The sequence below is a fragment of the Spinacia oleracea genome, chromosome 1 (genome assembly GCF_020520425.1).
Source record: "Spinacia oleracea cultivar Varoflay chromosome 1, BTI_SOV_V1, whole genome shotgun sequence".
NCBI classification, from domain to species: Eukaryota; Viridiplantae; Streptophyta; class Magnoliopsida; order Caryophyllales; family Amaranthaceae; genus Spinacia; species Spinacia oleracea.
Window position 1 is genome coordinate 104,236,186 of NC_079487.1, and position 26,396 is coordinate 104,262,581.

General features: G+C 32.8%; 2 protein-coding genes and 1 long non-coding RNA gene across 6 annotated transcripts; all 3 read left to right on the top strand.

Annotated features, from left to right (window-relative positions):
• Positions 1-2,006: 2,006 nt before the first annotated feature.
• LOC130466087 (uncharacterized) lies at positions 2,007-5,451 on the top strand. 2 transcript variants are annotated; one of them, XR_008926109.1, is made up of 7 exons: positions 2,007-2,299; positions 2,876-2,941; positions 3,044-3,103; positions 3,234-3,279; positions 3,377-3,447; positions 4,328-4,553; positions 5,222-5,451. It is a non-coding gene; the product is annotated as an uncharacterized lncRNA (long non-coding RNA). The 2 variants fall into 2 exon arrangements; XR_008926108.1 differs by having other exon boundaries at positions 4,328-4,389.
• Positions 5,452-9,705: 4,254 nt separating this feature from the next.
• On the top strand, positions 9,706-15,127 carry LOC110786689 (ras-related protein RAB1BV). Of its 2 annotated transcripts, XM_021991254.2 has the most exons (9): positions 9,706-9,858; positions 9,956-10,084; positions 11,910-11,982; positions 12,068-12,168; positions 13,498-13,563; positions 13,789-13,886; positions 13,977-14,039; positions 14,121-14,216; positions 14,634-15,127. In XM_021991254.2, the coding sequence occupies exons 2-9, from the start codon at positions 10,012-10,014 to the stop codon at positions 14,715-14,717; spliced, it is 654 nt and encodes a 217-aa protein (XP_021846946.1). In that variant the 5' UTR covers positions 9,706-9,858; positions 9,956-10,011; the 3' UTR covers positions 14,718-15,127. The 2 variants fall into 2 exon arrangements, with proteins under 2 accessions (XP_021846946.1, XP_056694059.1); XM_056838081.1 differs by lacking the exon at positions 9,706-9,858 and having other exon boundaries at positions 9,865-10,084.
• A 2,854-nt stretch (positions 15,128-17,981) lies between these two features.
• LOC110786690 (WAT1-related protein At2g37460) lies at positions 17,982-22,530 on the top strand. Of its 2 annotated transcripts, none has more exons than XM_021991256.2 (7): positions 17,982-18,323; positions 18,488-18,550; positions 18,659-18,775; positions 18,884-19,130; positions 19,690-19,851; positions 20,578-20,729; positions 21,573-22,530. In XM_021991256.2, the coding sequence occupies exons 1-7, from the start codon at positions 18,130-18,132 to the stop codon at positions 21,667-21,669; spliced, it is 1,032 nt and encodes a 343-aa protein (XP_021846948.2). In that variant the 5' UTR covers positions 17,982-18,129; the 3' UTR covers positions 21,670-22,530. The 2 variants fall into 2 exon arrangements, with proteins under 2 accessions (XP_021846948.2, XP_021846947.2); XM_021991255.2 differs by having other exon boundaries at positions 17,987-18,323; positions 22,013-22,527.
• The last annotated feature ends 3,866 nt before the right edge of the window (positions 22,531-26,396 follow it).

Sequence of the window (26,396 nt, forward strand, 5' to 3'; positions counted from 1 at the left end):
GGAATGATTAAAACTATTATTTTTATACTCTAAGCATGATAATTTGATGTTGGGGAAGTTTTAAACGAGTTTATATTGCTGAAAATTTAAAGTATGATGCTTTGAAGAGTTTTCAACGAATTTCAATCACTAATTCAATAATTATGATGCTAGGAAATCAAATATTCAAGTTTCCATATTAGGGAAGGTTCTAAATATGTTTAGGATGTATTTAGAATGCTTTATTATAGTTGTGGATGATTAGAAGTTGACTGGAAATCCTTGTTGGTTGTTTTAGGCGGAGAATTCTCTTTAGGCGACTTTTGAAAGTGTTAAAGTGGCCTATCAGTTTGTTTACACAAGGTACGTACATACCTGTGTGCTTGGGGGTGTGTGCTTATGTTGAAACCGTGTTGTTATGTCTTTGAACTTGGTTATGTTGAAATGTACATGTTTAATGTTGTTGGATAAACGTGTTGAACATGGATTTTATTATGAGAATTATAACATGTTGGCGTGGATGATTGATGCAACCATGTTGGTTGGGAACATTATATATATATATATATATATATATATATATATATATATATATATATATATATATATATATATATATATATATATATATATATATATATATATATATATATATATTGGTTTAGATCGATTGATCGTTGTTCCCTTGCATTTCACTACTTTATGAGGGCCGAGGACCTTGTTTCGTAAGTTGAAACTTTATACCCATATCAAGGGGTTAACCATTGTTAAATGAAAGGTTGAATTAATTGAAATGAATTCTTGATTGACAGCTTTGTGATCACTTATTTAATTCCAAGATAAAAACAGTTGCGAATACTTGTTGATTGTATGATTAACGTGATTGTTGAGTCATAACGCGCGGAGTATTAATCTGTAAATCATGTAAAGTGAAAATGAGTAGCAGTAGCTTTAGAATGTGCACATCTGAAGTGAAGGACAATCAGGAGTTGGGGTCATTGGTCGCCTATGGCTTTTTCTGGGGCCGGATTGATCGCCGGTTCTATTTTATTTAAAAGTTCCTCGATATCGCAGGTCATTGGGGTTACGGAGTCGCGCAGGTACCTCGTCTTCCGAAATGAAGGCTTTTAGTAGACAACTCAGTCCATTGACTATTTCAATTAAAATAATGTTAATGATTCAAATGTCTAATCTAGTCAAATATGGTCTTCAAGTTAGTATGTTTTGGTTGTCCTTACTTACGCTTTATTAGTATCATATTAGGGTTGTTCGTTTAATAGTATCATGTTAGGATTACTATTGTTTTAGTATGTAGTACTCAGCTTTGCTGATTACGTGTTTTGTTTGTGTGTGTTGATCATGGCTATGCCTTATTGATCATGTGATGACCCATTTTGGTGAGCAGTCTCTAAAGATCAATAAGCGTTGCCCATCTACAGATTTGAAGATGATGCATCATTGGGAACAGGATTAGAGAGCTTGTATTTATTTTGATTTGCTAAGTGACTTGGGTTTGTTAAATTGGACTTTAAACTTGTCGTACTATATACATTACTTTATTTTCGTTGACTGGTTTTGGGAATTAACTTTGTAATTGATTATTTATAAACCTAAAGTTAGTTTTATGTTTTCCGCTGCAAAATTCTGAATAAGCCGTTACATTTTCACACGGGCGATAATACTTTGATAATTCTCAATAGTTATATTTATAAAAATGGTTATTCTAGAAAAAGGAGAATTGTCGGGGTGTTACAACACTAGTAGAAAAATCGACATGTGCTTCCCTTCAAGTGCGGCTCATTAAGAAAATTGGCAGCACTTGAGATCACTAAAAAAAAAAAAATTACAAGTGCGGGTCATTTTAGAAAATTGGCAGCACTTGAGATCACTAAAAAAAAATAAAAAAAAAAATCACAAGTGCGGGTCATTTTAGCAAATTGGCAGCACTTGAACTCAAGTGCGGGCTCATATCATAAATGAGCCGCACAAAACATAATAAGGTGACATCCCCCTTTTTTTTTTCTCTCTCTCTCTCTCTCTCTCCTTCTCTTTCTCTACCTCATACGACTCTCATTCAATCTCCACCTCAAACGACTCTCTCTTCCCTTTGTTGCTTCTCCGCCGGTAACCCGCCATCACCATTTCACTTGCCGGCTGCACGGCTGCTTTTGTCGTAGTTGTTTCGTTGTCGTGCTGTCCCAGTTGTTGATTCTATGCTCTTTCTCGCCTGCCCCATCTTTCTCTCGTCACTACCTTGTATCGAAACCGCCAACGGTGGCCGAGGGTGGTGGTTGAGGGTTTGTCGCTACCCTATCGATCGGTAATTTCCTATTTCCCTTCATCAATTAAGTTGAATTTGAATAAAATCAAAACCCCAAATTTACAAACCCTAACTTTCTATTTAGTTGATTTTTGGTTAATCTTAAAATTTTCTATCTTTTATTTTGTTGATCATGAGTAATTTATTTGATTCTTTGATCTCCTTCGATTGAACTTACAAACCCTAACTCTATCGTTTGTGCAAGAGACTTTCATTCAAAGTTTTAGATTGAATCATTGATGTTAATTGTTTGATACATAGAGTAGGGTAATAATTAAACTGGACAATTCACTAATTTTTTTGCCGAATAAATATGTTTGTAGTATTAATTTGTTTTATATCCTCATATTTTAATGTTTATAGTATTAATTGTTAGTTATTGTGTAATTATTGTTAATTTCTCTTAATTATCTTTTGATTTTTTAGGGTTTTGTTTTGATTTTTTTAAACTTTTTTTTTTATTATTTGAATTGCGATTGTGTTCACTGGTGATGTATGTCGGGTTCGGATTGTTTGATTTGAAATTTGTTTATGGTTTAGATTTGATTTGGAATTTGTTGATGATTTTGGAACCAGATACCTCAGAGACAATCACATTGGGGTACCAGTCTGGCCAAATTTATCTCCCACAACGAGGACCTTGTATGTGTTGTTTTTTTTTTTTTTTTTTGCTAATCTTAGTAAAATATTACGAGCAATGTTACTGTTTGCTAAAACTATGGCATCATTTATTTACTATCTCAGGTTCCTTTCTGATAATCAGTTTACTGGAGCCGGGAGGAACTTATGACTTGTTTGTATTAAGTAAGTTTACTGTAAGCCTTACTTGATTTTTTTTCTTTTCTTTTCACTGTAGTTAGTTGTGTTTCGCAGTTTTAGTTGTGACATTTCTTCTAAATCATTGTTTGCTACCTTATTTGGGTCGTTAAACAAGAATAACTTGGCGGGGGGACTACCTGATAGCTTTCAACAACTCTCTGGTATAACAAACTTGTAATAAGTTTTTTGTGTTTCTTTCCTTTTAACATGTTTATAGACCTTTGTTTATATGTAACTTTTCGTATTCGTTTGGTGTAGGTATGTCTCTAAAAACAACATAAGTGGTCATTTGCCACCGTCAATGGGGATTTTGTCAATTCTTAGACCTTGTGAGTGTTGGTTTCACTGAGTTCTCTTTATTGATTTTTTAAATCTTATTTCAAGAACGTACTCAGCTAGCCCCCGATTGCAGTCACTTGCAGAATAATGAGCTCACATGACTCCTTGACTGATTTCTTCAATAATTTCATACCTAATGTAGAGAAAAACCAATTCTCTGTCCCAACCCCCCAGACTGCTGAGTGCTGACTATTCCAAATTTCTCAGATAATTTATTGAATTGATATGAGATATATGAGAATATGACTCTTGAATATGGAATGCGAGTATGAATGAGTGCGCGAAGTGTTTTTTTAAATATAATAACAAAAAATGTGAAAGCAGTTGAGAGGTACGGGAGTTGATTCTTTGGGTTAACTTCAGTAACCTTTCTTCACGACTTCATGCTATTTCGAAATTATATATTCCACGTCATGTCTACTGGTTTTTATATTTAATTATTTAGCAATTGTTTGAGGGGATTGAGGGACCGTAGTTGTTTCTGAATCATGATTAAAATTGGGAAATATCTTAACATCTTATGTCTCGCTAAAGGCTTGTACTCCGTAGTATTTACTGCTCCAAAATTATAAAGAAAATGTTATATTTCATCCTCTTTGTGGACTGCAAGGAACCCTAGAACTAAGGAAATGGCATGGCCCATGGGCATATCAAGTATTCAAGAGGTTTACCTCACCAGTTGTGGCCATGGGCATATCAAGAGGTTTATATCATCATTCATGGTTCTAATGTCATAGTAATTAAGGTAGTATACTGGTTATGTTAATTGAAATTAAGATAGTATATGGTTTTGTTAATTGAAATTATGATAGTATACTGGTTTTGTTAATTGTATACATAAAATTTATTTGTACTTTTTGTGCTTTGTAGGAATACTTATTACTGGAATAAGTTATGAAGATTTGGAAGAGATGTATCGGCAAGGGGACAAGGTGGGGCCTGTGAATTTGAGTTTTATGTTCATATTGTTTATGATTGTATTACTTTCTTTCTCAGTGCGTCTTGCTAGTGTATCCTTTTGGTTCATTAAGGCTGAGACCACTTGGGCTTTCACTGTATTGGGATACTTAGGGAAGCTTATAATGGGAATCTTAGGGTGAGTGTTGATTTTATTGAATCTGGTTGCTGCATTAATGGTTTTGTGTTGTTGTTCAGATATCTTCATCTGATTCTCCTTCCTCCTTCCTCCTTCCTTAACAACTTATGGGTTTGCTCAAATCTATACCATATATTAAAAGCCGTTTCCAAAGAAGTTTATGTGCCACGTGGCGCTCTGCTTGTGATTATTTCATTTCACGTAATCTTCACATATTAAAAAATGTAGCATGTATAAGATTCGAACCCGCGACCTCACGTTTAAACACTAAAGTGTTTATCATCGAGCTATAACACATTGCATGCTATCATTGTAAAAAAATATACTAATAAATGTAATAAAAATGAATTGATTAATAATATTTTTAAATACGAAGTAAGAATAATATAAATGTTACTAATGTAATAACCCGGGGCATCGCCCGGGCCTAAAAACTAGTTTTGATTAAAAATTGTGTTTTTGTATAATTTATAGTTTTAATTTTTTAGAGAAGTTCGGTCAATAATTCTTGATTTGATCTCTTGCTAAATTGTGAATTTTAAATTTGATGATTGAATTATATTTTGGTTAAGGTGCTTCATGATTAAATCCCCTGGTTTGTTTTTTCTACCTTTTTTTTGTTGATGCAATTAGTGGATTTGGTTTATTATATGCCTTTTTTGTTTCAGGTGTGCAAGATACAATTGGAGACATTTTTGTTCAAGATTGGAATGCTTAATGACGTAAAAATTTCAATTTTTATTTTATTTCAGAAGTAGTATATTGATACTTGTATAGAAATAGCTTAATAGACACTAGATTGGTTCATATATATGACGATTGTATGTATATTGTTCTATATATGAAGTATATGAAATATATGCTGGAGTACTTTGCCAATAAAATTTTCATTTGTGTATACAACCCAAATTTGAAGTATATATTATCATTTAATAAAATATAAGCTTTATTGTATATAAGTTTTATTGTATTTACTAGTATATCAATAAAATATGAAAAAGTGTGAATGCGAATGCAAATTGCAAATTTCTATGTCAAGTGCGGGCTCATTTTCAATTTTGGCAGCACCAAATATGTCAAGTGCGGGCTCATTTTCAATATTGGCAGTACTAAATTTGTCAAGTGCGGGCTCATTTTCAAAATTGGCAGCACCAAATATATCAAGTGCGGGCTCATTTTCAAAATTGGCAGCACAAAATATGTCAAGTGCGGGCTCATTTTCCAAATTGGCAGCACTTGAAACATCAAGTGCTGCCAATATTTTGGCAGCACTTTATATTGGCAGCACTTGAGAAACATCAAGTGCGGGCAGGCCATGTGCTGCACATGTAAAAGCCCGCACTAAACCCCTTAAAATGAGCCCGCACTTGAGGTTTTTTCCTCTAGTGCAAAGTGGTATCTAGAAGCTTATGGTTTTGCTTCAATAATTTTTAGGCGCCTAAACTAGCTAATTACCTAAAACGAATTTCCTAGAATTGAGCTCATACTCATTATATCATTCAAAAATGCGTACTTTTTTTGGGGGGGACCAAATTCATTTTATTTTGTTTGAAAATATATTAATATTTCTTATTTAAGTTTGAAATTAACTTATTTATTCGAAACTTTTCGTTTATGTGAATTACGTACGTTTTTTTTCTTTTTGAATTTAAATTAAATATATTCAATTTATTCGTTTAATAAAAAATTCTTTTCTTATTAATCGTTCTTGTTTTATTCCTTAAGTGTCTCAATGTTTTACTTATTTTATTTCGAGAGATGGTTAATATAGGAAAGGACATATAGGATAGAATTATATGTACATTAGTAGTTAATTGCTAGCATAAGAAGTTAATTGCTATGTGCATGTGTTAAATGTTTAAGTGTTGCATTTAAATGTGCATAGAAATTGTTTGATTCCATCAAACTTATTGTTTTATTGAATTCTGATTATGCTTTGGTTGGGAAATCAGTAAGACCTTGAGCTGTCTCTTTCAGGAATAAAATGTTTCTTTCCAAGTACACCAACATAGGATCCCTTGAGAAGATCGACGAAGAGACCGCACGTCTTTTTGTGAAGAAAGTTGTGTTTGTATGTGAGTATTTTGCTAAGATACAAAACCAACCCACCATAATGAGAGAAGACACCATAACATCCACTATTATTAATTGGTTACCTAACAAAATACCATACCTAGAGCTCAAAGATAGGTTTAAAGATATGCATTTTGAGAATGGAACACCAAATTTGGCCAAGTAACAATTGTGCATTTAAGTGTGTGTGTGTGTGTGTGTGTGTGTGTGTGTGTGTGTGTGTTGTGTGTTGTGTGTGTGTGTGTGTGTGTGTGTGTGTGTGTGTGTGTGTGTGTGTGTGTGTGTGTGTGTGTGTGTGTGTGTGTGTGTGTGTGTTTTGTGTGTGTGTGTGTGTGTGTGTGTGTGTGTGTGTGTGTGTGTGTGTGTGTGTGTGTGTTGTGTGTTGTGTGTTGTGTGTTGTGCGTGTGTGTGTGGGTGTGTGTGTGTGTGTGTGTGTGTGTGTGTGTGTGTGTGTGTGAATTAATAAATCATGTTTTAAACAAATCATTGTCATATGGTTGGGAATATTGTGATATTGAAGTATATTCGGTATAATTCTTTTAGTCAATTATCTTGATGTATTGAGTATATTCAAGAATGTTAATTTAGTACCCAGTAGTATGTTTAAATTAAGAAATTTACCGCCATCAATATAAATATATCTATTACCTTATACTAAAACAGACACCATGAATGACACATGTCACTTCCTAGTGCAAATTTTCCCTGCCAAAAACTTTTTTCCTAAAATATATATATATATATATATATATATATATATATATATATATATATATATATATATATATATATATATATATATATATATATATATATATATATATATATATATATATATATATATATATATATATATACTTTATTTTATTTTATTTTTCTATCGTTTTCGATAAATGGTTTATGTATGGAGAAAATATTGGATAACATAATAGAATAATAATAAATATCACTTAATAATAATTTGTTCAAAATTATTTTTGAAATATTTTAGTCAAATCGGCATATCAATAATGGAAAATGTATTTAATCATTATTTTGGTCAAATTTATTAAGCATATGAAATATGTAAACGTAGTAGGACGAAAATTTCATATTAGATGATTCAATCAATATGTACTTTCGATATTTATTAATTATACATTAGCTTTAGGGGGGGAAATATTTTATACAGAGTAAACAATATGGCCAGTCAAATAATAATTTTAGAATATACGGAGTATGTGTGTGCACGGGATATAATCTAGTTTTGTATTATAATAGATTATCACGTACTATACGTAATTAGAAGGTTTTACGTGTTTTTTTTTTATGAAATATGATACTCCGTAGTTATTTTATTGTAGGACGATTGTCAGATTTATAGCTACAGTGTCTTGACGAATGGATAATTTATTGAGCGTTCAAAATCTTATCTTTAGCTTTTACCACTTTTAAAAAAACTTAATTATTATAGTTAAAATGTTTAAATTTCACTCCGTATGCACTAGGATTCTATATATTACAACTATTAAAACTTAATATTTTGGGAAGGGTGTCAAATGTCAGATTCTGAACAATATATCTTAATGTTAAATGGTGTGTATAAAGATCTCAAATTTATTGTTAACCGGTGATGAATCAGTTATATTTGTTAAATGACAATTTATTTTATACTATTTGTTAAATGACAACAGTTAATTGACAACAGTTAATTGTTAATAATTAATAATTAATAATTAATAATTAATAATTAATAATTAATAATTAATAATTAATAATTAATAATTAATAATTAATAATTAATAATTAATAATTAATAATTAATAATTAATAATTAATAATTAATAATTAATAATTAATAATTAATAATTAATAATTAATAATTAATAATTAATAATTAATAATTAATAATTATTAATTATTAATCATTGATTATTACTCCGCAATTATTAATTAAAATAATAATTTATTAATACTATTGAAAAAATTAATTTATTTTTAATGTATATTTATTTATTTGTAATTACGTTTTACTCCGTACACAATACACAGTATGTATTGAAAAATGAATAAAAGACATTAAATGTCCTTAAATGTCATTTTACATAGCTACAGCCAACAGCCAACAACTGATTTTACCAAACACATTTGTAACCAATCCATAGTCAAACAGCCAACAAAAGCAGCCAACTTGAACAGCCGGTCAAACCAGCCAAGTAAAACAGCCGACAGCCAACAGCCAACAGCCAATTGTCAAACAGGGCCTATGTATGTTAAACCTAGAATAACAGTCAAAGTGTCAAACGCCATTTAAAAGTTTAGGTCAAACGTATAAATGGTAAGATCAGGGTTAGTGCATAAGGTAAATAGATTATACGATAGTTATACGTACTATATGGCTGTTATAAGCCGTATAAATTTCAAATACTTTTTCCTGATATATGCGATGTATGTTTGAATTAGATTATGTGTAGAATTTGATTATGTATACATATATATAAAATCCTCTATACAGGTTAGTAAAAATATTGATGAATTTTTTAATTCTTTATGTATTTTTCCATATTAGTTTTTGTTACCATAAAATACAGCAAGTTCTTTTGAAGGGGAAAGAAACTTACCGTATTTTATGGTAATAAAAAATATAGTAGGTTACCAAAAAATACAGTAAGTTGAACATATATTACGTGATATTATTGTGTTGTAAAATATTTGTTGCTTAATTTTATTTTTTTAAACTTTATTTTTAATATTAAATAAGAGGCCAATCATTGAATGACAAATGTCATCACCACATTGATTTGCTCTCTTTTAGTATATTACTATATAGATTATTATATAGATAGATTGGTTTACCATTAATTCAATACAAATGTGCTAAAATAAAGACACACATCTAATATATAGTTTGTACATCTAACCAGTCACCAGTCTAGTGTTCAATTCGTTTTTAATGTGAATATGTCACACCATCTATTAAAAATATAGCTTATTGTTAAAGTTATACAAAATTTTAGTTTGCAAAAAATAAATAAATTATGCAAAATTTACTAATACCAATTCTTAATACACAAAAGTCAAAATCTCATAAAAATTTGACCAATTTCAAACACCCAAAATGAGAATTTTCCCATAAAAATTGAGTAGAAAAGTTGATGCAAAATATCTTGGGTGGTGGTGACGTCCTCTTACCTTAACATTTCGTTATTAGATCGCTCCTTTATTTTCCTTTTCTCCGCTTTGCTTCGATCTGGTAATTTTCCCCCATTTCTGTTTTTCTCTAAAATTTGACCCTTTAAATAAAATTGCATGATTTCATGATAAATTTCTTCTTCCAATTAATTTTCTAGGGTTCTTCGTTCTCGTCAATTGAATTTTTGTCCAGCGGTTGAACAAGATCAAATCAATGGCTGCTCCACCTGCTAGGGCTAGAGCCGATTACGATTATCTTATTAAACTTCTCTTGATCGGTGATAGCGGTAATTTCCTGATTTCGAGGCTTTCATTTTTCTCTCTTTTGTTGTGTATTTGGATTGGATTTTGTTTTTTCTGTTCATCTAGATCAGGCTATATTGATTGCAGATTTACGAATTTGATTGGATATTTTTTATGCTTTTTTGATGAATTTATTTGGGCATTTTATTGATGTATGATGAGGACAAATTTAGCTTTACTGGTTTAATTGAGGATTTGTTCGAGCTTGGATTTGTTATGCTAACATTGGTTTATGTGAGCCCTTTATTGAATGGAGTGTTGACCGAAGAAGAGTCCCTAGGAGAATTTTAGTTTTGAGGATTATGCTGGAAAAAATAGTTTTCACAATGGCCAACACATAGGGAGCTCGTCTCCAAATGTTACCGATTATTACAAACGCATTATCCTAACATTATTAAGATTGTCTGGCTTTCCTTCTTTTATCATTAGGTATGCCGAGGGTAATATGTTGATCTTCCTGAATTATTTGTTGCAAAGGCTTGAGTTTGAACTTTGAGAGTATTTGCTGACCTCAAAGAATTAGTTTTTTGTGGCAGCTTGTAAATGGGGATGGAAGTACATTGGATGAGTTGGGGAGGGTTAAGTTGCCTGTTTTCTTTTTGCTTTTTCTTGTGCATGTGGCATGTTGTTCTCCCTTTCTGTTTGTGCTAACCTTATTATCTGTATAGTCTAAAAATTAACTTAGATGGTGCAAATGGTCATTTATAGGTGCAAACAAATTGCACTCCTCTTGGAGCTAAATGAAGTATATTTTTTTGTAGGAAAGTGTAGGAATATGTACTTCTACTTTACCTGAATTACTTGGCATTGTTGTTGACAGATTATTATGTTCTATCTCCAATTAGTAAGGGGTTAGCTGTAAAAATTACTAGCTGTTGGACTAGTAAAAGTACATTTTTAAAAACTTCCTAAGCTATATATGTACCTTAGAATCCCACATATTTTACTTCATTCCACGACACTATCCCAACCTTTACAGCGAAAAGTTACATGGAAATCTGTTGCCAACCAGAGCCTAAGAATGCTCCTTAGAATTACCTCCTTTGTCCGTCATAAAGCTGTAACTTTTCCTCTTCACGCATTTTGGTTTTTGCTGGTGTTTTTCTTGATTAAATTAATGTGTATAGTTGGAGTGTGAAGTAGGGAAAAGTGAAAGATAGTTTTTTTCATGTACATAACCCCTTCTATCTTTATGTTGGTATTTATGAATATGATTTATTGGCTGAACAAACATTTTTAATCATCTCATGCAAAGGCTAAGTGGAAGTGTTGGCCATTATAGTACTTACCTCTGGTCTTCTTTGGACTGTTTGCAGTATTATACTTCCTCCGTTCTTATTTAGTTGACTCATTTATTTATGCACGTTTGCCAATGCACAATTTTTTAACATTAATATCTTCAATTATGTTGAAGAATTTTTTTTAAAATGTTGATATTTTGAAAATATTTATCAAGATGAATTTAATAAGATCTCACGTGACTTTATTTTACCTTTCGCATAAATAACAACATACGGTCAAAGGAGGGTGTATGAATAGTGCTAAAGTCAAACAATGTCAACTAGACAAGAACGCAGGAAGTATGTTTTATTTATTTACACTCTTGGGTGGCTGTATTAAGACTGCTTAACATTAATTGTTTGTTGTGACATGTATGTTAGGTGTTGGCCATTATTGTACTTACCTCTGATCTTCATTTTTGTAGTGTTATATGTTTTTTTTACGGTCCTGGGTTGCTGGAACAAGATTTTAGAGTTTCTAATAAACCTCTGCTTAACATTAATTGTTTGTTTATGAAATCTGTGGTAGGTGTGGGTAAGAGTTGCCTTCTGCTGCGTTTTTCTGATGGATCTTTCACCACAAGTTTCATAACAACCATTGGGTAGTTTGCTTTATATTTAACAATACAAGTTCATATATATTCATGTGTGAGCTGTATTTTTACAACACAAGGCCTCTTTCTACAGCATTGATTTTAAGATACGAACCATTGAACTCGATGCCAAACGTATCAAACTTCAAATATGGGACACGGCTGGTCAGGAACGCTTTCGAACAATTACTACTGGTAATTTAGTTTTCTTCCTACTGCATTAACACATTTTACATGTCTTATTCTCCCTCCGCACACTCACACACAGAAAATAAACCCTTACACTGGTTTATGAAGTTTTATGTTTTCCTGATGGTAGGGTTTTCTTTTTGTTCCATGGTTTACATGTCTATCCTTTAGGGATTGGGGTTTGGGAAAATTGGCGTTTGGAATAGAATCTTCTGGTATCTTAGTTTTTTTGTCAACTTTTAGACGCAGTATTGGTTGAACTGCTACCAAGGTTTATTTTGCAAATGTGCGCTTTAGCCTTTAGGTTATTGTCGTATTTTTTTTCTGTTTTGAAGTGTGCTTCCCTGAGACGTGTTCCTTAAGATATTGATCTGGAAATTCAAACTTCATCCCTGTGTTTTGGATGATGATAGTATCGGGTCTCCAAAGGATTGACGTCAGCGTTTGAATTCTTTTTGCAACTTGACAGCAAGTTGTTTACTTTTAGCGACAACCCTGTAATTGTGGTTGAGGATCACCCGTTAACTAATTTTTCACAAGCTTCATGAACTCTTGTAAAATTAGGATTTCATGAAGCTGTATATAAACTACCATGATATGGCATTTAAAACAAGAAACTTCATGAACTCTTGTGAAACAAGGATTTTATGAAGCTGTATATAAGTTACGATGAAGCCATTTAAACCAAGAAGCTGACTAGCTGGCAATAATAACACTGAGAACACAGTTATGCTTAAATGAAGGACAGAAGGATAAGGTCGAAAAGATGTTGATAGGATTCCTTAGGTGATCATTAGCTTGGTCTTTACAATGGAACAACCGCGGATATAGAAAAACTTATCACCTTGTTTCTAAGGTTCATTGTTTTTTTTCTTAATCTGCTTTCGGTTACTTCAACTGAATTGATTCGAAAAATTGGTTTAGCACTGTTACTTGGGAACCTGTAGAAGTTCATGTTTTTGAACTTTTAACTTTATGCCACTCGAGGAACATGCAGTATAGACTTCTTAATGCCAATTTAGGGTGTCAAAGAACTTCAAGGTCTTCCTCTTAGTAATTCAATAGTTATATTCTATCAAGTGAAGTTCTATTATATGGTATTTTTCTCTAAATAGTTAGTTTTAGAGTTTTGCTGTTTTTAGTCTACGTTGCAGGATAGGACCATTGTCGTTAAATTGTTTATTATTGTTAGTGTTATCTTTGAACATTTTGTAGACATTCCAATAAACATTGTTTCAAGTCTTTGAAGTTTCAAAGTGCCTGGTTTGTTAAAGTGCTGGGAAGTTGAACTGCGCTTTTTACTAACTAATTACATCCGTGTTATGTTTTCTGCAGCTTATTACCGTGGAGCCATGGGCATTTTGCTGGTGTATGATGTCACTGACGAGTCATCTTTTAACAGTAATTCTTCATTTCATTTCATCTCTGATTCTCTGTATTGACTTTTGTTTCTCCTTCACTTCAAGTTGAGTGCACTAGAACCGTGGGAATTCTGTAATAAGGAAAGATTTTGTGATTTTTTTTCTGTTTCATCTATGTATATGACCTTTCTTCGCATCGATAACCGTAGTTATCTCTTAAATGACACCTTGGAGTAGAATGCTGATGTGCCATCTGTATGCTCAGATATAAGGAACTGGATCCGCAATATCGAACAGCATGCTTCAGACAACGTGAACAAGATTTTGGTTGGTAACAAGGCAGACATGGATGAGAGCAAAAGGGTAATTTCTGTTGCCCCCTCTCTCCCCTTCGCTGTTTGTCTATAAAATTATAGTGTTTGGTACTGATTTGAGAGTTCTATTTATTTACAGGCTGTTCCTACCTCGAAGGGGCAAGCCCTGGCTGATGAGTATGGTATCAAATTCTTTGAAACAGTTGAGTAACTTGTTGCAGGTGGTTGCTTTTTTTAGCTTGTACTTTATCTGTCATGCTCTGCTGAATTTAAAATGTAACAGAGTGCTAAGACAAACTTGAATGTGGAGGAGGTCTTCTTTTCAATAGCAAGGGATATTAAACAGAGACTTGCAGAATCTGACTCCAAGGCTGAGGCTGTAAGTCATCATTTATCTGTCTATTTTCTGTACCTGATAAACTCTTGCCTTCTAATGGAAAATTCAATTTAATGCCGAACTTCTAAAGTTGGTGAGCAGAGTACCTTTGTCTTCATAGGGGCTTTGGCCATTTCAACCTTTCAGTTAGAAAGTAGAAAAGATCCATCTACCTAATTTGGGTTGGTGATAAGTGATAACCCTTTCTGTGGTTTTGAAGTACCTGTAGAGAATATCAGAATATCTTCTGTCATGAATGAATGATCCTGAAGTGCTTCTTTACCAGCTTGTTTGCTGATTAACGAACGTTGTATAGCTCAACACCACGTTCATAGTGAAGTTATAAATGATCATTAGTTATCATAAGATTCCTGGAACCCAAGGGTTGATAGTTGATACCTTTGTGTGTTTGACATGCAGCCTGGTGGGGGACTTAAGATCAGTGCAACAGACTCAGGTGCCCCAACCCCAGCTGCTCCCAAGTCGGCTTGCTGTGGCTCTTAAGCTAATTAGCGGATTTTTGGCAGAGGATTTCAAGGAGTTTGCCCGGGAAAACTATTTCTGATGCAGTGTCCACGGGTGCGCTTGTAGCTCTCCTAATCATTAATTTCTGCTATCATTTCCAGTGTGAATGGTAGTTTACTTGTATGCCAAATTTATATTGATATCTTTATCTCTTTACTATGTTGTTCACTCTTCAGACCTCACTGAGAGAACTTCTGCTTAATTCATGTAGAAAGTAAAAGCCCACTCGTTTTTAAACATTTTGGAAACTAACGATGGATCCATTTTGTGTTTATGGATCCGTTTAAGGCGTTGTTCTTGTAAATTTACTTTAAAGCAGTACTAGTCTTTTCTGAATGGTGATGTTTTTAGCGGTTAAACAGAAAGTTTTTGTAATTCATTTTTATGCATCTTCATTTGTCATTCTTTTCAGCAAAAACCTTAACCTAAACTCTAAAAGAGGGGTAACCCCGTGCAAAACATAAACGCATATAAACTGCATAAACTGTTCTTCTTAGATCTTAGTAATTTGGAAGTGATCAGAAATATCTTTACCATTTATTTTTAGAAACACACCGTTCTCTACATAAGTAAAACTATGGGTAACTCAGAAACTATCTGAATTGAATACTATGTAGAGTTACCCTCACTCGATCCAAAACTATATGAATCCAAGGCTATCCTGATTTGAACCCTAACTGCAAATCAACCTGAAAACGACCTGAAATTGAGGCTCGTCCAATCAAAACTCATTGATCCAAGCATAACTCGTATCCATAGTAAAATGGTCGAAATTGTATCCGAATCAGACAAAACCAAATCAAACTGGTACAAGCCTTTCTTAAACCTGAACCGGTTCAAAATTGATCATAATCGAAATAGAATTAAACCCAAAAAGATAAATGAGCGGACTCACTTTAATTCAAAACAACCCGGACCGACATAGAACAACCTAACTAGAAAGAAAAACTCGACATTACCCGATTTTGACGTGACCCAGCTTCCGCAATCTATCCAAACCAAGATCCAGACTGGTGACCTGATTTGACCCAGTTATGTTTGGCCCTAAAGATGGGTTACTTTCACAAATCTTCCAAATTAAAATGTTGTTTTAGTGAGTGAGTATAAATTTGAGTCAATGTTGTCCAATCAAGAGGGGCAGTAAGTGCAGTATTATTGGTTCTGCAGATAAGGAAAGCCATTCAGTTTCATCTTAGAAGATTAAAGGGTTGTTGATAAAGACCACTAATAATTTCATTTCACTTTAAGCTTATCTTAAAGAAAGAAAAAGCAGTAACCAAAACTCCTAACTTATTCACTCCTACTTTTTTCATCTTCCGCCCCTTCAAAATTACCCATATTTAAACTCTTACTTTAAGATCTGGACAAATTTTTGTACTGTACATATAAATAGGTGAAGTCGTGAATACGATAAGAGCGATAAAGAGAGCATTAGTGGAATTTTGCGAAAATTGACTAAAGAAAACAGGTGAAGTCGTGAATACGATAAGAGCGATAAAGAGAGCATTAGTGGGATTTTGCGAAAATTGACTAAAGAAATACGACGAGAAAAACTCAAAGTGACACTTCAAGTACATACTTTGTTGTAAATAGCGTATGAGATTTTTTTTAAGGACAGACAGGATATATAACCAAGAAAATTAATTTAATGATGATGTATGTGAGGACGTGAGGTTTATGGTCCTTACACCATCATTTTAAGGAGCTCAAAGAGTCTTTGGTAAAGGTTAGTTACTTAGAGATAAGGAGCCATGCAATTATGCAAAAACATTTTCCATACTTCAAGTCTAGAAAGAGGCAAGGAAAAAATGCATATTATTTCACTTTTATGTATATTAAAAGTTAAATTATCGTGAGACGGGTTACGCGTATAATAAGTGTTAAAAGTGAACCCCATAGATAAAATTTGTTGTCCCACATGCATGATGTCTAGGGGACGAAAGTTGATCATTAATGATCAATTTATCACACAAATTCAATTAATAACTTTTTATTACGGAGTATTTATTTTGAGAGAAAGATTTAGTGCTTTTCATAAAAGAGGGCCGTAATTAATGAAAAATTTCGTCCTTCACTCATTGTAAAAGACATTTGCGACGGTTGTTCCCATTTTTATTTGGTTGTTAGCTCCGTCGCAAAAGATTTTTGCGACGGGATTTTTGACCCGTCGTTATTAGATTTTCATTAAAGATACAAACTCTTGTAGCATACGATTTGTGTGTGTCCCTCTCAATTTAAGATGTAGATTACATGGTTGAGGTTATTGTTACCATTTAATTCATTAGATACTAATTAAGTTTATTAACTCCCTCCGAATCTAAATGTTATTCCCGTTTTCTTTTTTAGTGTCCCAAAATAATCTTCCCATTTCTTTTATTTCCTTTTTAATCTCTTCCTTGTAATTTTAACTTTGTAATTCTATTGGTTTATCAATAAAAAACCTTGTAGTCTCATTGGTTGATTTAAGTTTGGATGGATTAATGAGTTGGCATTTTTATTCCTTAAATTCTATTGGTTCAACTATTTTGTTTTCTTGTGAAAATGGAATCAAAAAGCAACAATTTCCCATTAAACTACATTAATAATAGTTAATCTTATAATGTTTCTTTTTCCTTAATAACCGCGTAAAATGACAAACGGGAATAACATTTAGGTTCGGAAGGAGTACATGCTCTGCATAGATTTTACTCATAGATTCTCCACTTCTTTTTTCCAAAAGGAGTCATCAGGTTTTGCTTGACGCACCAAACTAAATCAATTCTACATGATAAGTCGACAACACATACACAATTTACTAATAATTGCCAGACCATATCATACCACCTCTTAATTTCCTACTCAACAACGCATACTATTACATATGACATGACAATTAAAAAGTACAGATACTCCGATAAAAGACTAGTAATTAATTAGTTATACAATATTTGAAATACGGGGTAATACCAATATTTGGATGCGTTGATTTTATGACCTACCTATAGCTAATGCAACCAACCTCATACTCATAGTAGAAAATTGGATGCAAAGAATAGAAAGAGATGATCCAAATCTATAATTGGAAATCCACCTAAGGGTAGCATTAATTGTACTTGCTAACCTTAATAATGCAATGGAAAATGGAATCTTATAATTTAATGGTTTATTTGCGTTATTGTTGGTGAGTGGAGCAGCCAATAAGCAATCGAGAGTACTACATAAAGCAAAATATTTGAGAGGTTCGAGGCAAATTTTTTATTTTTTATTATATTATTTATTATATACTACGTATTTTTTAATAGGAAAAGTGATTTAACGTAACCAAAAATATTACAGAAATTCCACTATATATACATATATATAGTAAGTAAGTTGTTTTGTAACAATAAGCTGCAAAATTGAAACAAAGAAAATGGAGGCTACTCGGAGTTTATACAATAAAGCAAAGCCATTTTTGGCTGTAATATTTCTCCAATTTGGTCTTGCAGGAATGGATATCCTCTCCAAGGTTGCACTTAACCGTGGAATGAGCAACTACGTTCTTGTCGTCTATCGTCACGCCGTTGCTACTGTTGTTATCGCCCCGTTTGCTCTTGTTTTCGACAAGTACATGTCTATACCGAATCCTGTTTTTTCAATCTTTTTTAACATGATCGAGATGTTACAAAATTATATAGAGTCTTTTTTCATGGAGTTTGTTAAAATATAAAAATGTTACTTTATTTGTTTACATAGTACGGAGTACTGACAAACAAATGAAATTTGTGCAGGAAAGTGAGGCCAAAGATGACATTATCAATTTTTATCAAGTTATTGCTACTAGGTCTACTTGAGTACGTAACAATTCTTTCATGGAACACAACCACGTAGATTTTACACTTGTGACAATTTGTGTTTACAAATTACAATAAAACTTGACATTAAGTATTTCAAATTTGCAGGCCAGTAATAGACCAAAACTTGTATTATATGGGAATGAAGTACACATCAGCAACATTTGCAGCGACGATGGTGAACATTCTTCCAGGAATAACGTTTCTAATGGCATGGATAATGAGGTATATACGTACACTCGTTTAAAATGAACAATTAATACACATGTCAGAGTGTCGAGGATGTTAATTAACTCTTTAATTACGCGTACGACGGATAATTATAATAAACAGGCTTGAAGTGGTGAAGTGTAGAAGCATTCGTAGTCAAGCAAAGATAGTAGGAACAATAGCAACAATAGGTGGGGCGATGATGATGACACTAATAAAAGGACCAGTTATTACATCTTGGTCATCGAACAATGATAATGGACATGGTGATGGGATTAAACAACTTGATATTAGTGTTCATGACGCTATTAAAGGTTCCATTATGATCACTATTGGTTGCTTTAGTTGGGCTGCTTTTGTCATTCTTCAGGTACGTATACGATATATCTAGCTTAATTGTCTACATTTTTGGATTTCCTACTCCCAACCCTGTTCCTGAATACTTACATCAGTTTGACTAACACACTTGTCAATATACTAGTTTGACGGTAATGGTATTAAGTACATATCAGTTAAAACTTAAAAAAATTGATATTTGAAAAATGTACACAATAACATTTGAATTTTATATATTACTCAATAGTAAGAAATTTTGGTCTAAATTAATGTATGAATAGTGCAAAAGTTAATCTGTTCAAGTATTCAACAACTGAGGGAGTAGTGAGTAATTCTATACTTTGCACTTTCTTCATTTATGTAACTAATTACAAACAATAAAAACTAATTATGAAAACCTTGTCCAGTATCATTTTTTGTTTATTAGAAAACTAAAATAAAAATATGAAAACCATAAAATGTAGTTTTTTTGTTTAAGGTTTTTAAAATCAACACGATTACCGTAAAATCTAAATCATATGACTTTCAAAATAAAAAATCTGACAGTTTTAACACTTTTTTTTTTTTTTTTTTTGTCTTTTTTGTTGATGTAGGCTATAACTTTGAGGACGTACCCGGTGGAGCTATCTCTTACGGCATGGATATGTTTGCTAGGGACACTAGAGGGTACGGCAGTTGCCCTAGTTATGGAGAAGGGAAGATCCTCTGTTTGGGCAATTGGTTGGGATGCCAATTTATTGGCTGCTGTCTATAGTGTATGTTTCTCCTATCCGCCTTAAAAAAAACAATATTTAATTTATTTACTCCGTATATAATTCTAAACTGATATTGGTTGAACATATATAACGTAGTTATTATAGAGGATAAAATATCATATGAGATAGAATATTTTAACAAACTTTGTGTTGAATATGTTTTTAATTAAGTCGAGAGAACTATAGACATTTAAATATAAGTATTGTTTTGCACAAAGAGTTTCTTTTAAAATGCAAACTGCATGAACTAATTTAAACAAACAAGTTTAGCTAGAGAACAAAAATGGTATTCTTGTGTCATCAACTAAAATATAACATCATGTAACGAAATACGGTTGGAAATTAATGGTTTGGAAAATATCCGGTGTTATATCAATCACATTACTAACGTGATATTATTTTCTTAATATTAAGCCGTATAAAAAATTCTCATGAACGTAGTATGCATTATTTATGACGTTAGATAGAAAGGAAGAAAAAAAAAAACTAATACAATAAATGTTGTTTAATTAACTTATGCGGCGTTATGTTGCTTTTTAGAATTTTTATTCTGTTAGGTCACATTTTTTCCCATTTATTTAAGTGTAGGTAATGGATAGCGCGCGTACTTCACATGATAATTAGCGAATAACATGATTAATTATATTGTGTTCACGTTTTATTATTATAGGGTACATTAGCGAATGACATGAGTAACTTATGTAATGTTCATGTTGATTATTGTAGGGTATATTTTGTTCAGGATTATTGTATTTTATTCAAGGAGTTGTAATGAAAGTAAGAGGCCCCGTTTTCGTCACAGCTTTCAGTCCTCTGTGCATGGTTATCGTAGCTATTTTGAGTGCAATTTTTATGGCAGAAAAGACCTATCTTGGAAGGTAATCTTCTTAATTCTCACTATATTAATAATTTACTCTTACTTTTTACGCCAATAAAAAGTTTAAAGTTTAGCCTGTAAAAAGGTGTTAAATACAAGTACACTTTTCAATGACAAGGTTGCCTTGTGTGAGAATTTTACGTTCCTTACATTTTTTTTCCAAAATTTGGTAAAAAAAATAAAAGTAATTATGTTAAAGAATATTTACAAGTTGAGATTAGTTATCCAATATTTTTTTTAAAATAGTAAAAAAATAAGAAGAATAATGAATTGAATAACATATTTCTTTTGAGTGCGTATAAGACACAAAAGCAATACAAATTATAAAAGGAGAAGACGGATATAATTGTACCCTTGAACTATTGTGTATAATGTGTTGACGGATATAACTATTAGACCAACACATTATTGATGATGAACAACATATAAAAGAATAACACATTATTTATGTCATCGAGTTTACGTTTATTTTTTTAAAAAAAACAGAAAAATACAATAAAAGTTAGGATAGTCTTCTCTCAAGACTATATCCTAACTTATCGAAAGATAAAAAATAAGAAAATTTACTATCTATATACTCGCTCCGTCCCGGAATACTCGACCCGGTTTGGCCGGCACAGAGTTTAAGGGATTTGAATTGACTTATTTAATTTAATAGGTAGTAGTTGATAGTGGGGTATTATTTTATTGTAGTTAGTGGGAGGTGGGTTAAGAGGTGGGGTTGGGGGAGAGTAGGGGTTGAATTTTTAATTATTTTTTGTGTGGAGTAGGGGGTAGGCGGGTTAATAGGGGTGGAGTGAGAAATGATATAATATTGTTAGAATATTTCCATTTTTAGAAACAGGTCAAGTATTAAGGGACGGCTCGATAAGGAAAACAGGTCAAGTATTCCGGGACGGAGGGAGTATGAGTCAATTTCTTGGTGTGTCTGTATACGATGATCAAGTTTCCGTTGAGGAAGCCTTGGCCCTTGCCCAACACACTATTTTTTAAATTTCTTTTTTTTCGTGTGACATAAAACACTCTATTTTCATAAGTATCTTAACAACTCAATTTTCTTGCCAAGTGGACCCTAATTTGTGTGCTATTTTGTGTGGGCCATCTTGATTCTTGTGTATTGAGGTCATTTCTTGTGGGGAACTAATAAGAAAATAGTTTGTTGTTCAATAAAGATTTTACTTTAATTTTTGTAATGTGACTCGATCATGAATTGACTAGGAAATGGGAGTGGTAAATACATGAAGGCAACTAATTAATTAAACATAAATTTAATTAAATTTGCAGGTTACTTGGTGCAATTGTAATTGTGGTAGGCTTATACATGGTGATTTGGGGTAAAGGCAAAGATTATGACATTCCTCCACCTCATGAAGCCCAAAAAATTGACACACAAATTCAATTACAAGAACAAGAGAAGGATCCCAACAACAATTTTCAAGGATTGCAAATTAATCGAGATCATATTCATGTATAGAGTTAATTTTTTCGTACTAATCAACAAAAATAATTGAGTAATTAAAATAATAACCAACATTATTTTTGATGATTGATGGAGGAGATGGAGTCCAGTTTCAATTTTAAATTACATAAGTTATGTACGTATATATGGTGTACAAGTGATCCTATGGTGTACAACTTGATCACTTGTTTGTTGATTTTAATTTGTACGTACATTCTGCTAGTTGAGTTTTAAAAATGAAACATGGATATATCGTCTAATAATTTCACGTACTCTGTATTAGAATACTAACCTTGTGTTAATGAAAAATCGACTTTGTTCATGGATAGACCAATATCTCTCATTAAAAGTTGTATTTGCTTAGTTATTTGTGTGTTGTTGCTCATTTTTAAGTTTTTCAAGACTCAACAAAGTCTTCCCAAAACTGATACATTCTTGTTGTCGATCCCTATTGTGCCTGTTGTGCATACGCAAACACCCCCGATCGGCCATCGACCATCACTCTTGTCGCTAATATGCAAGAGTGCTCATTCTGAATCCACACCCTCAAAGTGCCTGTAATGGAATTGAAACCCCAATAGGCCAACCTTTAGGTTGAAAAAATGTTGACCTTTCCATTAGGCCGAGTTTATCTCGGTGATTGATTATGAAATTATGTGCTTTAAGAAGTCATTTAGTCGTAAACAAAAGCTCTAGATGAAAAGAAATTAATAAGCTCAGTGCCATGTTTGGTGATAGCATTTTTAGGTAGCATGTAACTCTTTAACTAGAGCAAACCGGCTAATTAGGAAATTTAGAAGTGTTTAATAGGATAATGGTTTAAGTAACGGGTAGTTATCGATAGAGCTAGATATAGGGATGGCAACGGGTAGGATCTGGACCGGTCTCTAGGATCCAGATCCAGATCCGTTTTTTAGGCAAGGATCCAGATCCTATCCGGATCCGTTGGGTAATGAAATTGAGGATCCAGATCCAGATCCGACGGATCCTACGGATCCGGGTCCAAAACGGATCCAAAATGGATCCTAACTTATTTTTTCATCAAACGACCCTAATTTTCATTTTAACCTTAAAACATAGTTTAATTAAACTTCAATAACAACACTATTTGTCCATACAAGCATTCACTAAAATCAAATTTAACAAATCCAACATAAATAATATTAAAAGTTCAACAAACTTCAATAATGCTACAAATCTTAAGTCTTTATTTTTATATTTTAATTTTAATTTTTATAAAAATGGGTAAACGGATCCGGATCCGGGTAATGACTTAGGACCCGATCCAGATCCGTTTTTAAAACCAATAATCCAGATCCTACCCGGATCCGTCGGGTCCAAAAATTGAGGATTCAGATCCGCTAAAAACGGATCCGGGTCGGGTCCATTACCACTGCCATCCCTAGCTAGATACTCCCTAGGACTTCGTATGTTATAGTAGTAACTACTAGTTTTTCTCAAACTTTTAACAACATTAACGTTTCATTGTTTCAAAGTGACGGTTTCTTCTTTCCATTGAAATTGTGCCGACTGCCGAGTATAATTGTTTCACATAGTGACAATCGAAAGAAAGATAACAACAATTTAATATATGTTTGATTCCTTGTGCTAAGTGAAATTACACCAAACATGCATAGGAATATTTAATAAGACATCGTTAACTTTTCAAGGGAGAGATTCCGAATCTATGCCTATATTAAACTACTTTTACATTTACAATATTAAATGAGAGTTCTAGGCTTCTAGCCATGATGATCGTGACAACTACTATTATAGAAACTTTATTGTAGCTACAAAAATGGGTAATTATTTGATGCATTTTAAATTATTCTTCGTGTTCTACTCCATGCATATCTTTAGGATAAGACGTTGCTTGTAAGAACTTATCCGCCTTCAAACATAAATCATTCCAAATTAAAATGACCGACTTGATTTAAAGTTAATCTGTAATGGATACTGATTTATCGAATATTAACAGTTACGTTAATTGACATGAATTGAATTGAAGTGATATGAATAGATGACCAATCGAATACCTCCTAGTACTAGGCACTAGCTACTAACTATTCATGAGTACTCAACATAATGGCTAGGTTAGAGCAAGTATTCTTAGGTTGGAGCCTTGGAGGTTGAAGCGAGGCTTGAAGTTTAGTGGCAACCTTTTTAGATAGATCGTCGTAGGAGAGTCAAATTACATATAAGTCTGATATGGAGTATTATAAACCAACTGGTAATAGATATAGTAGCTCATCAATTTCATATGTTAATCATTCTCCCTCTTATTTTATGTGGAACAATTAGTCTCGAGTCAAATGTGTATTTTATTCTTAACAGAGTGAGAAAAAAAGGTAAGATGAATGAAAAATAAGAAGACAAAAGTGGAATATTAATGTATTATTATGGTGGAAGACGTTGAGATGGGTAGTGTGTAGGCTTCAACTTGGATGCGATTAATGTAAAAGGGTTTCAAGTTGGAATGGAAAGGCCAAAGCGTAGGACATAAAACAAACGCTTTGGTGAGGAGTCATCTTCCATCATACATGCATGCATGATACAAGAAGATTCAAATACTATTGAACAAGTGTTGCGTATCTATATAATGTTGTATTGGCAACCACATTTTTAAAAACAAATCTTGTTGCTTTTCTACTTTTATTGTCTATTTGTCTAAGCCACTCAAGTATTCAAATGTTGAAATTCGATGATTGAGATATAATGGATACACCTACCGTAGCTACATGTCATGTATAAGGGCGCAATACCGACGCAGTTCTTTTTCTTGCTTTTGGTAAAAGGAGTACGTAGTACATTAGCCCGGAGTCCTTCCACACTACTACACTAGGGTTACTCCTAAGTAATTACTGTCTAAAATGTAAAGTAGTTGGGGACTATTATAAGATTCTATACTCATGGTGTTGCTAATTTAGTGACCAACATTTGCGATCCAATCCACTGCTCGATTAGCTTCTTGGTAGACGTGCTTAATATCCCAATTGTCGAAGAAGGTGAGAATATTCTTGATATCTTGAATAATGAAGTGAAGCTTTCACGCTTCTGTTCACTGCGTTAATGACCATCAAATTGTCTCCTCCAATACTAATATACTTGATGCATGTTGAGGCGTCTTGCTTCTTGGAGTCCTTTGTGAAGAGCACAATTGTTTCTGCCATGAAAGCATGTGTAATGCCCAGATTGTGAATGTGGGCACTGACCGAGGCGCCATTGTTGTTGCGAATAATAAATTCTGTTGTTGCTGATGAAGTTTTGCACGATCCGTATCCGTCAAAATTGAGCTTGAACGTACCCGGTGGAGGAGGATACCATCGAACTTGAATATGAGGAGTGTGGTTACTGTAGTGTTTGTGTGCGAGTGAAGTGAAAGAGGTGCCCTTAAATTGATGCAGGTTGATATAAGTTGAAGTTGCCATTCTTTATGGGCTATACTAGCCTTAAAGAAAACTCTATGAGTATTAAAATAACCATTGTTAAAAATGCATTCATTTCTTTCTATCCATAGAGCCCAAACATTAAATAAAAATTTACAAAGAGTTGTTTGGAAGTTTTTTAGATACATAATGGTATTAAAAAAGTTATGGTGAGGGTTAGCGAACTCTAACCAAGTTTTAGTATTATCGAGTGTCCAAACCTGTTATGCAGTTGGACACTGATAAAAAAAGTGATTAATAGTTTCAATGTAAGTGTCACAAAGAGGACAAACATCAAAAGGAAAAATATTCCTTCTAAAGATATTGTCCCGAGTAGGGAGACTTTTGTCGCAAGTTTGCCAGAGGAAGATCTGGATCCTTGGTGGGAGTTCCAATTTCCAAATGCAACGAGATTCCCATTGGGGTTGATTATTTGGGATATCCTGAGCTAACCAGGTTATTGATTTAACAGAGAAAACACCCGAATTCGTGAGCCCCCATATAGGGGTGTCGTTTATGTCAAGTTGAGAGATAGGAATTCCTTTGATTTTTTGAACCATATCATGTGAAATGGTATTAAGGAGCTTTGAAATGTCTCATTCCTTTTATTGGAGAATGAAATCTAATACTACCTCCGTTTCAAAAAAATCTTTACAGTTACTATTTTCACGGACTCCAATGCAATATTTAACTACTAATATATCCAATTTCGTATGTGAAAAAATTATAAAAATTTGATATTTTGAAAATACATTCCGAGACCAATCTAACAAGATCTTACATG